The sequence below is a fragment of the Anopheles nili genome, chromosome 3, assembly GCF_943737925.1.
Source record: "Anopheles nili chromosome 3, idAnoNiliSN_F5_01, whole genome shotgun sequence".
Taxonomy (NCBI): Eukaryota; Metazoa; Arthropoda; class Insecta; order Diptera; family Culicidae; genus Anopheles; species Anopheles nili.
In genome coordinates, this window is record NC_071292.1 from 34,202,279 (window position 1) to 34,220,782 (window position 18,504).

At 49.2% G+C, this 18,504-nt stretch overlaps 3 protein-coding genes across 3 annotated transcripts; 1 reads left to right on the forward strand and 2 right to left on the reverse strand.

The window, feature by feature from the left end:
- Window positions 1-7,790: 7,790 nt before the first annotated feature.
- Window positions 7,791-10,112, reverse strand: LOC128724119 (ring canal kelch homolog). The gene has a single exon (XM_053817884.1). The coding sequence runs from the start codon at window positions 10,110-10,112 to the stop codon at window positions 7,791-7,793; it is 2,322 nt and encodes a 773-aa protein (XP_053673859.1).
- A 255-nt stretch (window positions 10,113-10,367) lies between these two features.
- LOC128725178 (ring canal kelch homolog) lies at window positions 10,368-12,929 on the reverse strand. Its single transcript, XM_053818902.1, has 5 exons — window positions 12,796-12,929; window positions 12,241-12,393; window positions 11,745-12,146; window positions 11,574-11,670; window positions 10,368-11,495 (listed from the first exon to the last, which is right to left on the reverse strand). The coding sequence occupies exons 1-5, from the start codon at window positions 12,927-12,929 to the stop codon at window positions 10,368-10,370; spliced, it is 1,914 nt and encodes a 637-aa protein (XP_053674877.1).
- A 3,803-nt stretch (window positions 12,930-16,732) lies between these two features.
- Window positions 16,733-18,467, forward strand: LOC128725739 (uncharacterized). The gene is made up of 2 exons (XM_053819504.1): window positions 16,733-17,005; window positions 17,837-18,467. The coding sequence occupies exons 1-2, from the start codon at window positions 16,733-16,735 to the stop codon at window positions 18,020-18,022; spliced, it is 459 nt and encodes a 152-aa protein (XP_053675479.1). The 3' UTR covers window positions 18,023-18,467.
- The last annotated feature ends 37 nt before the right edge of the window (window positions 18,468-18,504 follow it).

Sequence of the window (18,504 nt, forward strand, 5' to 3'; positions counted from 1 at the left end):
GGAATTTCCCTTGCACTACGACCAGAAACCCAAGCCCTATGTCTCCCCGGAGGGTCGTGAGCCTTGAGATATGGAACAGAAAGCGGGGGACAACCAACTAGCTGTTGCTCCCGGGCAACTCGCTGCTCCATATATGCCGCCAACAGCACGGTTTAGTCGTGCACTTGCATTAGGTATGCAAATGACGGGCAATCCTTTTTGCCACCGCGTCGCGATCGGCATCGGCCGTTGGGGTCTCCCCAAGGACAGGCGCGACATGCACCCACAAGCTTTACTGCTCGAGGCGGAGATCACACGGTCTGGAGCATACCAATTAAAGCCCGTTGACAGGATCGTTATTGATCGTAAGCGATAATCGAACGCACAGCGTACGCCACAAGTGAGGTTACGAGTGTGCCCGAGTGGGGGCTTTTCTTTGTATTTGCTCAAAGCGCCTAGACGAACAAATGGGGTGCAATCATTGCCAGCAAACATGCGAAGGTAAATCATTAACGGTATCCGCTGCCGAAAGGCTCCTGGCTACCGATTCTTCACTTCGCCAACGGGCTGATGATTTATGGTTGTCCTTTTCGAGCTGCTGTCCGCGAGCTCGAAATCATGTAACGCGAGCAAGATGGTCGAATGGTGGTGAATGGACAAAAAGAAAACGTGACCTATTTGTGTCCCTTGGGGTACGCCTCCCTCGAGGGGCATGAATATGCAAATCCTCGTGATCCGCACAGCTTCCGGGTGGTGGAGGCGATCCGATCCTCGCCTGCGATCACTCGAAGGAGCTGCGTCTGTTTTTAGTACCGGTTGGGTTCAGTGATCGGGTGCGATATTTAGAAAAATGCGTCACTCAAATGAAAGCGAAAGCAGAAAATAAAAATCTACATGAAAGGGACGAAAAAAAGCTCTATTCTCGTGCATGAATGCGCGTATACAAAAACCAACGAAAACGATCATCAGCCCACGTCCAGCTGTGAAAGTGTTATTTATCATTATCAGTCCGTCGTACAAATCGTGCGATCCCTGGCAGACGGGAAAATTAACACGAGCGGACACATATTCGGCATCGACAGCATCGAATCACCACATTCGAAGCCCGTGTGCTGCGATCCATTGATGAATATCGACGATAGTGCGTGTGAGCCACTCCAGCAAACACCGGTTCCAGTTGAGTGATCGCCTCGGAGTGTTACATAAAAAAGCGACATCCTTCCCGAGCCCGGAAAGTGCGCGACACCGGAGGATGATGAGCGAAGCGAAGAAAACGAAAAACAAAACAAAACAACGTCAATCGATGACAGGACGGTGCATTGGAAATGAAAGACTCAATTTCGTTTGATTTCTGGCAACAAGCGACGAACCCTCCGCAACACAGTTTTTTTGGTTTAATTTGAATGCGTTCAGATTAAAAGGGATTATCTAGTATGATTCACGAAAACAGGTGTTATCGAACCACAAGGATAATGTGTTACTCCAATCAAGGCTGATTGTGTGCCACAAATGACCAATTGGGCGCAGTGAAACGGTATCAGTCAACGAAAGTGAAGCCACTGGTTCGCAAGTAATGCAGGCCACCAGCATCAACCATGGCAGCAGCAGCAGCAACAGCAGTATCGCGATCAGCATGCAAAGCTCCCAAACCCTGACGCAATCAGCTCCAATCGTCAACAGCCGCGGCACAGGTGTTGTGAAACCGGACAACCACGTTCCCCACGTTCACATCTCTATCTGCGTGAGAGCCCGATCGCGGCTGGAGAAGAAAAGGAGAGCCACGGTGGGCCGCAAAACAAAAGAAACCAAAGGAAACACAAACTTCCCTCTCTCTCTTTCTCTCTCTACCGGTCTTCCACCCTTCATCGATCGCTGGAAAATGCCGTAAGGCGCTCCCAAACGCACGCGGCAAACTCGCTAAGGTTAACCACAACCACCCCGAGCTCCTTGGCCATCTCGAGCGCCTGGTTGGATCCAGTCGGCGCATAATCTCCCGACGACGAGGCAGTGAAAGCGAACCGCCACCAGCCATTGATATTCACTCCGCTTCTCAATGTCACCGCCTGCCAGACGAACCAGATTCGCCAGCCGCGGCTCATCACACGCGATCGCTCATCATCATCATCATCATGATCATCGAATCTAAACCGGTGCGGTTAGCGGCAAGCAGGAAAGGTCGCTACCGATTTCCCAATCCGTTGTTTGGACACACAACACCGTACACATACACACACACACACACACACACGCGCGGACATCGAACAAACGCGTGGGAAGGGGGAAAGGGAACCGAGGTCCGTAAATGAACAATTACAAGCGCATTATGATTTTTGTGCTTATTTTTCTTTTTTGCTGTTGCTGCTGCTGCCACATCAAGATCGGTAACCTTTAGCGATGATTTGCACTTCCAACTTCCAATCAGTGGGCAAGAAGGTGGAGGGTGGGTTGGAGTTCAAGATTGTAGGGGGGAGGAGAAAACAAAACAGAAGAACAACACAGCTGCCGACCTTGCCAATACACCCTGCGGGTTCGAATGGGGTGGAACACCCGACATTGCGATCCGCGATTCGACCGTCGGGAGGAAACGAAATGAAGCAATAATTACATTAGCTCGCGGATGAGGCACGCTGAAGCTCTCGCCGTTGATTCCACACTCCCACACCTTGCCCTCTGAGACCCCTGCGTTGGCCGGCCCTTTTCTCACTGCCCGCGACCCCACGTTTGGCAATGGACTTGGGGCGGGCGTAATTGGCGCGAAAAATCTTGCCCACCGAGAAATCACACACCAACGCAACGCGGAAAAGGGTCACACCAACGAACGCACACACACATACACATACAGGGGCTGGACGAAGATCACCTCACAACACCAACAACAAAAAAACAAGCCGCAATTGTCACCAGGAAACGGAAACGACTCGTGCACGCAAGGAATGTCAAACGGAATGCCGCGAAAATGGACACCGCGGGTGCGCAAAGTTGAGCTAAGCGATCGCGCGTCCTGCCACTACCAGCTGACGATGCGCAATGAAACGAATCTCCGCGATCGATTATGTAAAAATTGTCCGATCGCGCGATCGCGTCCGGAGAGGCGTTTTGTGACTGGCCGCGTGTCATGTGGTGGGGGATCCTCGCGAGCGTGCGAGAGCTTTCGAGCTTTTGGAGAGACTTTGTCTTTGTGTAGAGGGCAGGCTCTTGGAGGAGGGTGTATTTAGTATAACCGGCTGTTCGCGAGTTTGCTCGTGTGCGAAGATCTCCAGGTGGTTTTGATCGTTCCGGTGAGCGAAACCGGAGAGTCTAGCAGGGCTCTCTAGGTACGCTAGCATCATAGTACTTGGGGCCTTTTTTTGTGTTCTTTGGTTAAAAGAACCAAAACTTCAAACGACTTAAGGAGTTCATGAATCCAGATCTACTTTAAAGTAATGCGAAAAAAAACAGGACGCAGTAAAACGCGAGATAAAATGATTTTCTTAAGCACTTAACGGTCGTCAGCTCTAAATTCTACCAAAGATGACTAACCAAAGCTGCTCGTGTACACTCTCATAACAAGGGATAATTCCAGAGTTTATTATAATTTACAATGCACGGTATTTTTTACCAATGCACGTATGAAATTTTCGTAACGGAAGCATCCTATGCGCCATTTCGTAAAATTTGTGAATATATTTGTGGTGATTTTTTCAAATCACCACAAATATTTTTTTGATTTTGTCCAATTTTTTGTTGTCGTTTTTTTTCTGGAAAAAATGGATTTTCTCGTAATTTTTATTTTGAACCATCTCTGTTTGATCCATAACGATTTTTCGTACAAAGCCAATGTTTGATAATCCTATTAGTAGCGCGAGAATCATGCGTATAGTTGGATTAAACGAATTTTCCTTCCAAAGATGCGGGAGAGAACAGCGCTCCTTACCGAGTCACTATCACAGCAAAAAACCCACGTCTAGAAAAAAAAGGCAGGAGTGAACAGAGCGTTCCTTATTTGCATGTCGAAACGATGAAACGGTGAGATCCGTGACGCAGAACCGATAGCATGCCGCATGGGATTGATCGTGAGCCGGGTTTGCTCAGAACCGGAAGCGGACGCAAGGGCCAAACGTAAGGGCAATTCGATGATGCCGTATAGCGGGAAGATCCCACAACATCCCGGGCCCGGTTGATCGGTTGATCCGGGAACAATTGATTTTCGAGTGAGCCGGAAACCCAACGCCAAGGTGCGACAACACGTCACCACCGTGACGGAATCGTACGGTGATGCAAATGATGATTAATATAAATTCGAACCGCGCGCGCTCTTTTGGGTGGTTCGATTGAGTGGTTGCGATCGATTCGAACAAACAACCACGCCACCTGGGGAGAGTGCTTAGTGGCAGAAAACGAATCTGCCACCATCGAATGTGGAATATCCGTACCAAACCTAGCCCAGGAACCTACACACGCCACCGAAAAACAGGGTGCTCGCATCCATCTCGAATCGATCCGGTTTTGTTTGGATGTCTTTCTTTCGGGACGGTACGGCTTCATCGATCAAGCGATAAACCGCGACGGCGAAGTAACTGATATCGGCATTCCACGAATTCCAGAGTTCAAGGTCGAACTCCCCGTGCGGCCATGTGCCCATCCGTCCATCGGGATTTTGTGTGTCCTTTTGCGGATTTTAAACTCGCACGAGAACATCTCCGTTCGGCCGTGTTTAGGTGGCACCCGTTACGGGTCGGTGCGTAACAACCCTCGCAACGTGATTGTGCAATGATCCAGACAAATGTCTTCATCAACACCGAAGCCCTTTCAGCCGCTTGGCCAATGGACTGAACCTTCACGGCGCTCCCGTCGCAAGCCGTTTGCTGATTTATGAGACTAGATGCAGCTTTTTAATGAGCCAACTTCGTTACTACCTATCCAGTGTCACTGGCTGCTCGTGAACTCATTTTTACCCGTCGGTAGTTAGCTGCATGGCGGTCGCGAGTGGTCTCAAAGTGTCCCCAAAATGGGTGGCCTTCAGCTACACGCCACTGTCCGCTGCGGGTGCAAAAAACCGCATTCGAATTGGATATTCTCCAGCGTCAGTCTAGAATTTGCAGTCGCCCGCAGCATTATGCCCAGCGGTAAAAGGATGGCCTTCTGCTGAGCGACCTCTGCCGGAGCAGTTGAACTCAATCTGTGCCTGTCGTGTCACCTAACGGACTCGTGGCTAGAGCTACAGGGCAGTAACAAATCAATCGTTTAATGCCGTGAAAACAATGCAGGAAACTCATTCTAAAAACAGACGGTGCCGGTGCCGGTGTCACCGCAAGTTGAAGGACTCCGAACACCTACCCGGATTATCGCAGCCGCCTGGAAACCCCTGCGAAAGCCCTTGCCAAACCCTGGACAGTCAGCCAGCATCGAGACCACCCGGTGGGACGTCAAATTGCTCCGTTTTCAATCTCCGATCAGATCACCACATTCACCCGCCCAGCACCACTATCGATCATACGTGATCCCACGGAACCGGCGATCGGTGTTCTAGATTTGATTAATCATAACGATTATGAGTTTGCACGGCCCCGTAGACGTAATTCTACCACCGTCGTCGATCGAAGGTGGCGGATTAAAAAGTCTTTACGATCCGCAACGACGGGCTTGGCCCGGCTGGTGTGCCACACCTTAGCGACTAATTTGTATTGGCCAGCCGTACCGTCGTTCCGTTTGATGGTTATGGCAGGCAAATTGTTGAATACCGAAATACAAGCCATAACCGCGGGGACGGCTATAAAAGTAAATGATTATCCCTCCACTGTTTCGCCTGGCAATTAGCGGATTGAAATGTAGTGGCCAAGGTGCACCAGTTGTACGTTAGCATACACCTGTGGTTGATTTCTCTGTGGCGTCGGGCACAATGAGCGATTCGTATCACTGAACGGATAAGCCAACATCGATTAGAACCGGCGATCTACCGGCATGTGATCGATATACGGAAGCGATCCTTCCAGGCTACATCCTGCAATAGACCGAAGTACTGCCAAAATCAACCCAAGAACCCGTCCACGGTTGGCGCCGCCATGGACATGGAAACTCCCGCGTCATGTCAGGCATAGTTGCGCTATCGATCAAAAAGCGTCAAATTAACTTGTCACATTCGTTCATTATTTTATTATCGCCATCGCGCTCGCCAGCTCGACAGGGAATGTAAATGAAAAGCAAACAAAACGGCTACCGAGAACCCGGGCAAGTGCCGTATCCGGGATGCTGTGAACAGCATTAGCCAGTTCGATTGTAGGCTCGAGAGCAGCCCAGACGATCCTTGGTGTTCGATTCGGGTTCCTTTTTTATCCCTCCGACAAGCCCACCCGCACTTTCAAGTGAAACATACCGCACGGTTGCTGGTTAACCGCGCCACGAAACGTTCACTTTCCGCCAGCCAATCGACGATTACGCATAGCTTATGATTCGCACCGCTTGAATCACATTCCCTTAAAACGGACACCACCGTCTGTGTGTGACGCGTGTGTCGGTGCGATTAATTAACTATGCAAATTTATGGCAAAAAAAAATGTAATCCACTACCGCCGGGGTCGTCGAAAAGGGTTGCAAACCGATCGTACGTCAGGGTATTTCTTCGCCGATTTGCTGTAATGAAAACGGAGCAAAAATAATAAATTATCGACGTGTGAAACAAATCGCCTTTTGGATCCGTTCATATTACTTCAACGCGTATCGTTAAACTTTAAATCACATTTCACGTTTATTTTATTTTTTAATCTCAACTTCCTACGAATATCAAATGCATATTGAATGAACAGTATGTATTTTTGCCTTGCTTGACTCATCCAATCGCTCTCTCTATCGATTTCGTACACTCTCCCTGTCTATCTCATGGTTCACAGCTGTGTGCCTGTACAGGTCTAGCTAGGGATTCTAATTAGGATTTAGGAAGTTGTAAATATAGATTAGACGCTACCTGTTTAATATGTATATGGCGCTACTAAAATAACGAACATGCTACGTTCTATTACAGTTGATTTTATACGTTCCTTGATGTGCAACGGGTTAAGCCGTTCGTGTGCGCCATCATGCGCATTTTAATCGTCTATCATTGCTACACACACACACACCTCCCACTTGAGCGTTGCTTTCGTTGCATTTACATTAAAATTTAAACGATGGAATGATCGTAACCATATCCGGAATGACGGAGTCCTCGAGTCCTGCTCGTTTGATACGAGAACCCCGCCAGAGATTTGCGAAACCCCAATCCGCGTTCTCGTCCAATTTCGTGCATTCACCAGCAATGCCGTTGTTCCTTGGAAAATGTCTAAAACCTAACCCCTTTTGTAACCGCCACCAACGCGCTAATTCGTTTCCTTGTTTTTTTCTCTATCTCTCACTCAATGTACGTTGACTTTTCGCTGGAAGTTATCTGGAATATCCTAAATGGCTAAAAATCGACATTTAATGTTTGCGGAAAGGTAACAGTTTAAATTTCAATATGTGTACGTTTGCTTTCGTTTGTTGCTAATAAAACAAAAGAAACAAACAACTCGTAAACCTCTAGCTCCAATAAATAAAACAAAAAAAAAGAAACATGTTTTTGTGCGGTGGTTTTTGTAACAAAAAATAAATATTGACCAAGCGTTATGTTTACGGTTGCGATGTTTGCAAAAACAACACTTTTTCTAAGCGCCACTCCGAAACTCGCGCGGTGCTTGTAATCACAGGAAGAAGAGTAAACGAACAGTATAGTTTTAGGCCTACAACTGATTAAATGCTAACGCGCGGAAGCTTCTTCCTTTTCTCATGTGTCATGTTTGCCACGAAACGTTCCGGGCAGCTTATTCGGTTGGTTTATCCACGAGACCGTCACTTAATCCTTCGCCACCGTGAGCAGCTGCCATCTCCACCTCGTCCTCCGAAAGCGACCGATCGGCCATCGCTCCATCCATCGGTTCTGGACCATCGTAGTTTAATGAATCCGACGAATCATTCGACGACGATGGTACGTGTTCCTTATCCTTCGAGCTGACCGCTGGCGCACCCTCACCCAACGTCCGGCTGCTGACGTCTTCTTCCTCTTCGTCGTCTTCCTCGTCACCACGAGCACCGCCCGACTCGGCCGCCAGAGATTCCATCGCAAAGTTGTCTGAATCCGAGGACGAACTGGCGGACGATGGACGTCCCTCGTCTCGGTCAGTCAGAGGAGAAGAAATTGCGGTTGTCCTGGCGGTCATCGTCATCCTGCCAGCAAGTCCGCTAGGGCCCGGTTTTTCATCATCGTTCTGTTGCAACTCCCGGACACCGAACGTACCGTCGGTGATGCGGCGCACTTCACGCGGTCTACCTGCACCGTTTTCTACCGCCGCCGGTGCGCTTCGAGCTGGACGGAAGCTGTTGTTCTCGAAGTTAAACGCCCATGTACGTAGAGGATCAGCACCAGCCCGACGAGGACTTTCCGAGCGGGCTCGTAACGGCACGGCAGAACCAGTGGCACGTGAACCTACCGTACGTTGGACGCCGGATGTTGCTTGGGAATCATTGAGCGGGACATTTTCGTACTCGTGCTCACGCAACCGAGCCAGTTGGGGGGTGTTACGTAACACACGCGGGTAGCTTCCGGTCATGGTAGGATATTCGCGAGCTGGCGGGATGTAATCAGCCTGCCCGATCGTCCCGTAACGCACCAATTCTTGATGCTGCTGCTGTTGCTGTTGCTGCTGACTATGCGAACCACCGGCCGAGGAACATCCGTCACAGTTCCGCGAGAACATGAAGTTAAAATCGATAAACTTGTAATCCGGTGGTGCTTGGCCAACCCACATCGGGAGCCACTTGTTCACCAGCAACCACTGCAGAGAAGGCTTCGACACGCGACCAGCACTGGAATAGGTCGGATCAACCGCACACATATCCGGCAATCCTCCGGCAGCAGCTACCGATGGTGGAGTTGATGATGCTCCCATCTGTGCGTCTGCAAGTTGCGATTGTTTCGCTTTGCGACTAATCTTTGGAATCGCTCCGGTTGATTTCCCCGTCAACGTACCATTGCAAGCGGATCCGGCATTTCCGATCGCAGCGGCACTCGCCAAACCACCCATAATGCTTCCACCTTGGCCTTGACCGTTTCCTCCGAGACCACCTGCAGATCCACTAACCGTTCCACCAGCACCTGAACCTCCAGCAATTGAACCACCATCCGGAAGGAATGCAGCGCTAGGTACTCCACTCGATGGTTTGTTCAAATTGTTCATCGATTGCGAGTTCTCTCCACCGAGGCAGCTGAAGAAACTTTTCACATTTACCGACGACGAGTCCTTGCCGGAGTTGGTTGCTTGAGTCGAGGAAGCATTACTACAGTGCGGTGTGTTAGCTCCAGTGGCCCCATTCGCTCCATTACCTGTCGCTGGCTGGTTTAGCCGGATGTGTCCAACGGTTCCGAGGTGGCTGTGTCCCAGCACGGCATAATGCCCACCCAAGCTGTAATGATCGATGTTACCACAGGACGAACTTAGATGACGCTCGATACGACCAACACCGTGCCCGATCACGTCGAACCGACCGAATAACCCGGCCCGGTTGGCAGCTGGTGCAAACGAGCCCGTGTTCTGGTAAGCCGGTTCCTCACGTACACGTTCATACAAGTTGTCATACTTGGCTCCGTTCGCTTGGCTCTGGCACCGGTAATAGTGATACGATTCCGTGTCATCGAACGACCGCTGCCGGGGTGTTCGTTGAGACAGCGAACCCGTCGGGTAGCGGGAGCGGTTCAAATCGAGATGCAAATTCGGATACCGGCCACTGCACGGTGGTTGGTTCTGGTAGTAACCCGGTCCTGCACGACCTCGCGGAACATCGTAACCGGCGGTTCGGTCGTACAACTCGTTACGGTACGCCAACGGATGGTACAGTTGCTGCATGCTGTGCAGCATGCTTGGTGGGGGTGGAGGAATCACCCCACTCGACGATGCTCCTCCTCCGGACGCTCCGTTGATGTAACGATGTGCCTGAGCGGATCCAAGCCCGGAAGGACCCGGCTGGGGTTGATTTGATGGTACCACGTACGGTACCGGATTTGAAACAGCAGGGATACCCGCAACAGGGCCTCCAATCCCACCAACCGCACCGATTCCACCACCAACAGCACCACCCCCACCGTTCATGGGTACGAACTGCTCGATCGATTCGTAAATGTTCTCGTAGTGCACGTTGTTCCCGTTGTTGACCGGATTCCCGACCGGCTCAGGGTTGAGGCCCTCCGCCTGGCTACTCTCGTCGTCAGCGCCTCCAGCAAGCGGTCCCACCGGTTCGTGTTGGATCGGAACCGCGGAACAGTTCGCGTACCGGGTGTAGGTGGTGGTGTGATGGGAGGAGGAGAAGGATTGTTTGGTGGCGGCCCGTGCGCCCTGCTGCTCGCTTCACAAGGGCTTATCTATCATTGCCACCCCAGCATAGCTGCGGCCGATGCTCATCGACGACGGCAGGATACGCCAGCTGTCCGTTTCCGGGCTGTACACCTCCACCGAGGCTAGATTCGAAAGGCCATCGTCACCACCCACGACGTACAGCATGCCATTATGCGCCACAACACCTGCATTACGCCGACAGAACGCCATATCACCAACCGCCCGCCAGCTATTCGTGGCGGGATCGTACGCCTCAACGGATTTCCGCACGAGCGGTCCATCATGGCCACCGACAGCGAACAGGATGTTGTCCAACACTCCGACTCCTGCTCCGCTTCGTCGTGCGGACATTTCCGCGATCTGCGTCCAGCTGTCCGTCGAAGGGTTGTAACGCTCAACCGAGGCCAGACACTGCCGTGACGCTCCGTCGTATCCACCGACCGCGTAAAGCAACCCATTCACTACACCCACTCCGACTGAGCTGCGACGTGTGGACATAGACGCGATCAGGCGCCACTCTTGCCGCTTTGGATCGAACATTTCCGCCGAGCTCAATCCGGTCGAACCGTCGAAACCACCCACCGCGTAAATGCAGCTGTTCAACACGGCCACGCCAAGTGTCGATCGACGCGCCTCCATGTTGTAGCTTGTCGTCCACTGATCCAGCACCGGATCGTACACGTCGACGGTTTTGACACGCAGCGACCCATTGAATCCACCCACGGCGTACACCTTATCCCCGAGCACGGCCAACCCGGCTCGACACCGTCGGGTTGGCATCTCGGCCACCTGGTACCACTTTTCCTCGCGCAAATCGTAACACTCGACGGAGCGGATCGCTTTCGGTGCCTGACCGCCAATCACAAGCAGCACTTTGGGCAACCCGACCGGCTGCCGGGGAATGGTGCGAGGCGTTTTAAAGCACGATTTTTGTTCGCCTTTCAGCAGGTGGTACTTGAGCGCCTCGATGATGTAATCCTTGCACTGCAGATCGCCCTTCAGCAAATGTTCCTTCTCCACGTGCTGCACTAGGTAGTCCTGGGAGAGCAGCGGCAATCGCACGTGCTCCATCAGGTCGGCCATGTGGTGCTGCCGGCCGTTAACGTCGTACTGTATCCATGTGATTACGCATTCGTACACCTGCGGAGGGAACAGAAGAATTATCCGTGAATCCTGTGAAAATACGTGCCAAAAAGTGATGGAAACTGCTGTGCCTACCTTTTCCTCCGTGGGCACCGACAATCGATCGCTCTTGATCAGATGAGCCACCTGATCGCTCGAGAGGTTAAGAAACTCATCGAATTGTACCACCTCCCTGTGGGTGCGAAAGCAACATAGTCGAATTTAGCGTAAAGAAAGGAGCATTAACGAGCGTGAAAGTGCACTCACGAGAAATGCTGCTCGATGTACGTTTCGGCGTAATTTAGCAGATCGATGCACCCGTGAATGTCAGCAAAGTCGCGTATCCCCAGACAATTACTCGGATCGAGCTGCGTTTGGAGGTAGTCGCAACAGGCATCGCGCACGTCCGTCAACTGCAGCAGGTTAGCTGCGGTCAGCAGTATCTGGACGTTCTCTTCGGTCACCTCAACCACCGCTCGGTAGACGTACTCGATCAGCAGCTGCAGCGCCCGTGGATCAACACCCTGCAGGGTGATACGATCCTGGCGACTCTCCTCGAACCCAGTGAACATCGCGTAAAAGTACTGGCTGCAGGAGGCGAGCACCATTTTATGGGCAGGAATTTCGATACCCTCGGCTACCAGCACCACATCACAGAGCATGTTTTGTCTGAAGAAGAGAAAAAAAAAGGAAAGTGTCTATCATTTGCTCGCGACGACGACGACGACGAACAATGGTTGCCGCTGGGAAACGGGGCACGTACTCTCGCATCATGTTCATGGCCTCGAACGAGCGCTGCGTGTGGATGTTGTTGCGGTAAGCTCCGGTGGTTTTTTCCTTCCCATTTGCCCTTGGCAGCTGCTTCTGCGAACTTTCGTCCAGCGAATTTTGGCTTGCGTAACGCACCAGGATGCAGCTGTGTGAAATATTAAGAATAGATTGTATTGACATACACTTGACACACGACTATTATCGTCGGACGACCTTGAAATATATTTTATTTGCTTCTTCAACATAAATCCGCGAGAAAAGCACACAAAATCAAAACATGCTACTGCAGCGTACAAGGCTCTCACGCTCACTGCAGCATTCTCACTTCGTTCACTGCTAACGATCTCACCACGCGCGTATGTCCAACGAAGGAATGTAAACAAACCCGTTCTCACCAGCTCACCATCTACTCACGCATCTCATGCGAGATGCTCACAACAGTTCACTCAGCGTGAGACGAAGCAGGAAAATCGATAATGGCATCATCTTCGCTTATCAGAGACGGTTTCAGCCTTATCAGCAAACAAGGGATTCGGTTGAAGCTCACCTTCCACGCTCCATCGTTCCCTCGGCGGCTGAGTTTTGACTGCTTCCGGTGTTACTGTTGATGTTGTGACCGTGATTGTTGCCGTTGCCTAGACTGCTCATGATTCCTAGCGTGTAATGTATCAATGATAGCATACACTACTGGCACTAAAGCAAACCTCGATGCTTTGTTGTTCGAACGGAGACGGACAAAAAACGACACACAAACTTCGAATGCACAGGCTTCAGATCCACTAGAGCAGGTTTTACGCACAAAACGGATACATTCTCAAACACCGTTTCTATCCACCACCCGTTCCGGAAACAGTTCACTTTCGAGGCTAAAGACGCACACCTTAACGAGAAGCACAACCAGCAGCTGGCGAAGAACGTGACCACTTTTCCTGAGCGTTGTTCGTTTTGCCTGCCGTGACGAACAACCATGCGTTCTTTACACGGGAACACGTTTGCGGAAGTGTTTCTGTGCTGTTTGAGTCAGGAAAGTACGACCCAACCGGATAAAACGTTCGATCAAACGCGAACTTTTATTACGCACAGCACAAAGTTCTGCTGGTTTTCTTTCGCAAACATAAACAAAAAAACATGGCGCCTCGAGCCCTTGGAGAGAAAGAAACAGCGCAGCTTTGACAGTATAGTCCCTCTCTTTTTCTGAGAGTCTACCCCCTTTTCAACACTACTCGTTGAAAATGATCAGCTGCCAGAAATATCCCCTGTGCTAGGGGATATAAATATAACCCTCAATGTCTGTGACTATAGTACGGTGGCTCAGTGAACCACACTATGCAAAAAGTGACCGTTGCAATGAAGAAAAACCGGATCGTTTAGCAAGATATCTGATATTTTTCTTACAACGATAGGTGTTCAAGGGATCAAACGAATATTTTCAACTTTTCTGACACGAAAACTATCGTAAACTTTGCTGATCGACAAGGTTTTTAGCGAAATAATGAGTTTCACATGGATAGTAACAGCCGCACAATGGTTCGCCTTATGGACATAGACAACATTTAAAGTAGTGCAATTCAAATTGAAATCTTCTTTTAACACGAAATGATTACCAATTCAGCTATACTTGCTTTGGATATGTAGCTGATAAGTGAAATAATACATTGAATTGTTCGCTCTTCAGAATTCGTTGCAATAACTTAAATGATTAAACGATTTTTTTATTATTCAAAGCATTCAAATAGCACATGAATGATTTGAATTGTTGCCACATTTGTGCTTTTTTTAACATCCATCACATAATCAGCAGCCATCGATTAGACACGTGGATGTTCGATGGGCATGATGAAAGAATTCCTGTTGTTATACAAGAAATTTCTCTGTCCATCAACCGATCGGCGATTGTACGAAATATTACCCGCGAAAGAGCTGCTTATCTGCTCTAAATACGCCATCAGCTAACTAATGGAAATAACCGAAACACTACCGCTGAAGATTAAAGCTCCGATTATTTTCATCACCCCTCAGAAACAGGAGCACACTATCGCTGGAATGCGACACAATGTTTACCCTTTTGCTTGCACCGTTGATCATTATCGAATCATTCCGTTGCAAACTCATCATAGAGAATGGATTCATGTTTTGCGCTTCACCACGTGAAAAATATTATTACAAGTCTGCGTCACACCTACGAACTAACCAGAAACTACGCATCGAAGATAGTGGTTTGGACAAAAACAGCTAATTGTAGTGTTGACAACAACAACTAAGGAAACTAATTAATGATTCATAACTATTTTGCCAGAATGGCATGCCCTTACATTGCAGGCTCTTTCGAACAAACTCATGAGGAAAAAATAAAATATTCATTAAATCTTGTGCTACACGAGTTTATCTGAAAACGCGAGCAATATTAAACACAATCTGTAACAATTCAGTGTGAGCGGGTTATTTTTAGCATCCTGAACACGAAATATGAACGAGAACGCGCCCTCCGTTCTAAAACAAAGCAAATTATTTCTGCTATCTCGATTGATTATGACCCGCGAGCTCGCAATGGAATAAAATTATTAAACTAGAACACACGTTTACTGCGCATTTAGGGGCAGGCTATCAGGACCAGCATTCACTGTAGATTCAATTTTTTGGTTATCATTCCCGAATAATTGTTTTATGAATAAAGGATCGTAATTGTTCTAATTGAACATCATACAGAGGGGTCTTTCATTCAAACCAATTACGAATTAGTTATCCCTGTAGTGCCACGATTCATTCAATATCTGTGTCATACACACACACACACACACACCCCCCAGGGCTCGCGTGGATGGGATTATTCGGTTTGCGGTTTTTGTCGCACGAATCCTTACGCATGTCGCGGCGTTGTAACGAGGAAGCGGGAAATCAAACGTCGACGGGACAAAACACGAGTCTCACTAAAGAACGGATCGCGTGAACGAAGTCAACGCCGTTCGGCCATGAAAAGGTGCTGCCAGAATTGCGGTCGACTCCGCCGCAGACGAACTCGTATCGAATTACCAACGCCAACTCCCCAAACCCTGTTCCCGATCGTCCGTCGGCGTGGAACGTGTTTTTTGTTATTGGGAAAGGCTACCTCCTATGGATAGGCCAACAGCGTATCCTAGCTGTCTTGTAAGGCTTAGTACGTTTGGATTCCAACCATCCGGGATGGTGTCGGAATACCTACAAATGTCCATCGATCGGACGGCTGTTGGCGACGTTTGCGACGGTCAGACGCTGTTATGCAGCTATGTAGGGAGACACAACTCATTACAGGCAGCTTAATAGGCGGGGTTTGTTGACCTTAGCGATATCAGACGACCGTATAATGAAAGACCAGAAAGTGGACCAAATGCGAACCACGTTGCCGGCTCTGCCGACCGAAACGATGACCGGAAGGAGCTGGAGCAAGCTAATTAGGCATTACCACGCCCGAATATTCAAAACCACTGATAATCGGCAAGATTACGCGGTTTTTCGTTCTTAAAAACCGGTATTATTAAACCAACGTGAATCATTATTGCATAATGCAAAACCCTGTTTGAGTAATTGAACAGAACATTTCGAGACTGAAGTCCAAGCAAACGCCTCGGTGGCAGTTTGCTGATAACAACTTTCAGCTCTGATGATCCCGACCTTTCATGCAAATTAATCCATTTCGCTTTGGGGTGAGGTTTTTTCGGGATGTGTCGAAGAAACTGCTGAGCGTAACGTTTAGTATTTAGTATAGCACAAGGGACGATGCACGGTCATGATCCTTGGGAAGAAGCTCTGTAAAACTCTCGCAGGATCACTCGTTCACATGTCACGATTCAAAAAGGCACAACCGTTCTTTTACTCCTGATCAGTGCACATGGAGATGGAAATTTAGAACTAAAGCGAGTGATCATTATTTAGGTTGTTCTTAGCATGTGCAAGTTAGAAACCTTTTGTAAAATTTGAAACATCATTGTTCTATTTCAAATTGGGTTACATTTTGGCGTTAAACTTTGCTATCATAGGTATGAAAGCAGAAATAGCGAGTGTACGCGGGAATCACGACAAGAGCCATCATGTTCTTGCTATCAACACTCAGAAAACGGGTCCGTAGGGGAACCTAAACAAACAAAAACCTAACATCCAGCGCTGATTAGCGATGCTTTACAAGTGATGCTGTTCGGTCGCCTCGAGTGCCCACTGAGCACCCGTGAAAATGCTGTTGTTCCGCAACCGCACGATGACGTTGCGGCAAGCATCGAAATTCACATGAAGCTCCAGCGCGCCGACGCGTAGCGTATAAACCGAGCTACAATCGCCCGGCGTAGCTTAGTCCTCCTCGGAATCCCTATCGTGACGGGCGTGTTCCTTCTTCACGTCTTCAACCGCTTCCGTGCCTGAACTAATCGCCCTACAACGCATCTGTCCTGAGCGATCTGTTGGTGTGATCGCGTGCAAAAACAGTGTCATCGAGCTATCAACCAGAACGGTTTGCAATGTCCGCGGTGGACACGCAACTACACAGCCCCATCGAGGGTTGTGATGTTGTGAATGGAGCTGGAAATCAAACGGCCACCATACTGCAGCTGGCAATTGCTGCACTTCGCATCACCAAAACAGCCGGAACCGATGGGAACAATAACGCGAACCATCCGCCACGGCTAAGGAAACAAATCACACTGGACGAGGTGGCATATCACGATTCCTACGATGATTGCTGGATCGTGTTGTACGATCGAGTGTACGATATCACGAATTTTCTCAAATTGGTAAGTGGAGCTGCCGTAAAAGGTAGACACCAAAGGACCGTTGTGTGTTTGTAGTCAAACGAGACGGACAATTCAAATAACCACGTGATCAGAAAGTGAGCGTGCGTTGCTAAGCAACGTTCTAATCAGGACTCAGTGCAAACGACAAAACAATGGAAATATTATCCGTAATCACGTTGCAGCTAGTGCCGTAGACACTTCTGCTCTCAACCGCTGTATTGATTGATTTGGCAATATTCTAGTTGTTGTTCAATAGTGTGCACGTGGTCATGGATAGTTCAGAAGCATCAAGCAGCCACTCATATCTCAGTGCAAATTAACAGAAACGTCGCTAAGGTCAAGCAATGGAGGCTATCGTGCACAAAAGCTGTTAATTTAATGGCCCCCGGTAACGTGTATGAGCTGCATCTCGGACTGTCTCGTCATGATGCCCGTATAGCAACGAGCCCCATGGTGCTGCCAGTTTGATTTACGGAGGTTCTAGATAATCTTTTATCGTTCGTGCTGTCAAGCAGTGTCGTGATTTTGGCGGCTTTCTGGCCACTACAGTGCACACGCGTGTTTACAGGCACGTCATACGATATGGTGAGCACGATAAAACGCGCAGTGCGGACACTTACCCTATCAGGTCACTGGATCATGTAAAGTTTGCGATAGCAGATCTACACGGGGGGTACTGAATCACCGATATCTTGGATAGTGGCAACGATACTTAGACCCAACGGCTGATAAGCTCTGGTTCCTGACGCGATACGCTCACGCATTTGTAGCTCTACGTGCAAACGAAAGCTCTGACAACGCCTTTTCTTGCTCGTGTCTTCCTTTCCACAGCACCCTGGTGGACATGACGTACTGGTGGAGAACGGAGGCCGAGATGCGACGATAGCGTTCCTAAATGCGGGTCACTCCAGCATGGCACTAAAGTCCTTAAAGCTGTACGAAATTGGCGAACTTCCGTTCAGCGAGTGCATCTACCGGTGTCCAGGGAAGCTGACGCTAGCACACCTGCCCGATTAGTGTACCACAGACTGCATCGATCGGTTGTCCTCACCACCAAATCGCCCTCTCTAACTAGCAACTCCAATCCATTTCACCACGCCCAAGCTGATCTACTGTTATTTATTCCATTTTCGCTTCCCTCTCGTTAATGATGGTAACAGAGCTTTAAGTTAGTCTTATAAATGTGACAGTATTTGACCACATTGAGGGATCGAAAATTCTACGTCATGTTCTGAAAGGCATCCAGAGACGTGCCCACCGGAGGGTATCGCCACAAATTTGCCAACCCAATGATACCTCTCGAATCTTCCCGTCTCTTTCGTTGAATTGCTTCCGTGCGAGCGATAACAGCAATAAATTTGGACATGCCTTTTAACCTTATTCGCGCGAATGTTTAACATTATTTGCTCGCCTTGAAAGAAAGATCGACGAAAGGTGCGACGAATGATTACGCAGGTCAGCGGTTGGCGTGATAAATTTTCACTTCATGTTCCACCTGT